The sequence below is a fragment of the Gregarina niphandrodes genome (assembly GCF_000223845.1).
Source record: "Gregarina niphandrodes unplaced genomic scaffold scaffold00931, whole genome shotgun sequence".
Lineage (NCBI taxonomy): Eukaryota > Apicomplexa > Conoidasida > Eugregarinorida > Gregarinidae > Gregarina > Gregarina niphandrodes.
Genome location: NW_011646203.1, coordinates 1 through 1569, shown reverse-complemented (window position 1 = coordinate 1569; position 1569 = coordinate 1). Strand labels below are relative to the sequence as shown.

Here is a 1569-nt window from a genome sequence, read left to right as displayed (position 1 = left end):
GTTCTTTATACCGAATGGTATTACGTTGAACTCATACAGGCCCCAGGGTGTTGTGAACGCCGTTAGGTGTTTTGACTCCTCGTGTATTGGGACGTTCCAGAAGCCCCAATTACAGTCGAGTGTTATATAATGTGTGTACCCCGCAGACTTTTGAAGACTATGCCATAGCAGAGGAATGGGAAAGGCATCGTCCTTCATTCTGCTGTTCAGGACACGATAGTCAATCACCACCCTGTAATCACCGGTTTTCTTTGGTATAACAAAAGGGCAAGCAGCCCACTGTGACTTGCTAGGCCTTATGACCCCCTTGTCTAGCTGGCTCTCCACTTGTCTCTTTAACTCGGCTTCGGCGGTGGGTGGTAGTGGACGTAGTCTTGCCTTGTGAGGTCGCCCTTCGACTTCGAAGCGGGCCTGGTACTCAACCTGGCCACTCCTAGGTCTGAGGAACACGTCTGAGTAGGTTTGGAGGACTGACCAGAGTTGCTCGAAGTCGTCTCCGCTGAGATGCTGTGCCTGCGTCTGTACCTCTTGTCTCGCGCCGCGCAGCAGTTCTTCGTCGGACTTAGTCTCGTCAACGCCAGATACGACGTCCTTTCGCACCTGCTTGGGCGGTTCGACTTCGGTGTACAGCGCTGGTATGTTCAGTCTCATGCCTGCCTCATCCACCTCTAACAAGCCAGTCTTCACTAGCACATCCACGCCTAGCAGCGTCGGCACTCTCGGCTGCACGACAACGAGGGACGTGCTGCACGACCTTCCTCCTACGCTTACGACAACTGGTTCTGTTATCCTAGCGCGCAGGGGTGTGTCAGACACTCCTTTGAGCGAGACGCATTGCTCGGTTGAGACAAGGTTGAGCTTGTCAGCTACTTCCGCTGATATCACTGACCGTTCAGCACCGGTGTCTGGAAAGCACCCAATTTTGTGGTTGTTAATGAACGCGTGTACCATGTGAAGGCGAGGTTGCAACTTGTGCTTGGTAGTGGTAGGGGCGTGTTCGGTTATGCCAACGTTTACGCTTTGCTCGGCCAGCTGGTTGCTGGAGTCGTCCGACTGGTTGTCGCTCGTGACATCGTCCTCAACCACGGCTGCACCCACTCGTGAGCGTTGGCTCCTGGCCTTGGAGGCCTCTCGCCTACTCTTGAGTTTCGCCGCCTTATCCACGTACTTCCTTTCCAAGGCGTTCACTGTGCCTTTGATGGTGTCGTACCGCTCCTTCGTAGTTCGCGGTTTCTTGATAGACACATTGATGGCGCCCGCCGTTTCCACAAGCTTGCTGCCGTGGCTAATGCCGTCGGAGAGCATACGTGTTCGGCACGCAGTTGACGCGTGTCCCTTGAGACCACACTTGCTACACCGTGACCTCACGTACTTGCAGTCTTTAGCGAAGTGGCCTATTTGGTCACACCGACCGCATGGACCGGTGGGTAGCGGTCGCTTCCTCTCATTCCTACTCTCCCGCCTCGAACGGCCGGAGTCGGACTCCTGGTAGTGGATCCTGATTTCTTTGAGCTTGTCGGCCTCGTTCCTCTCTAGCCGTTCCGCCTTGATTCTCAGGACGGCCAAGGA

The 1569-nt window shown here is 54.9% G+C and overlaps 1 protein-coding gene across 1 annotated transcript; it reads right to left on the bottom strand.

The window, feature by feature from the left end:
* Window positions 1-139: 139 nt before the first annotated feature.
* On the bottom strand, window positions 140-1305 carry GNI_235400 (aspartyl protease; the record flags this gene model as incomplete). Its single annotated transcript, XM_011136481.1, has 1 exon — window positions 140-1305. A coding segment is annotated over one exon (1166 nt), but the record flags the coding sequence as incomplete, so codon positions are not given.
* Between the last annotated feature and the right edge of the window lie 264 nt (window positions 1306-1569).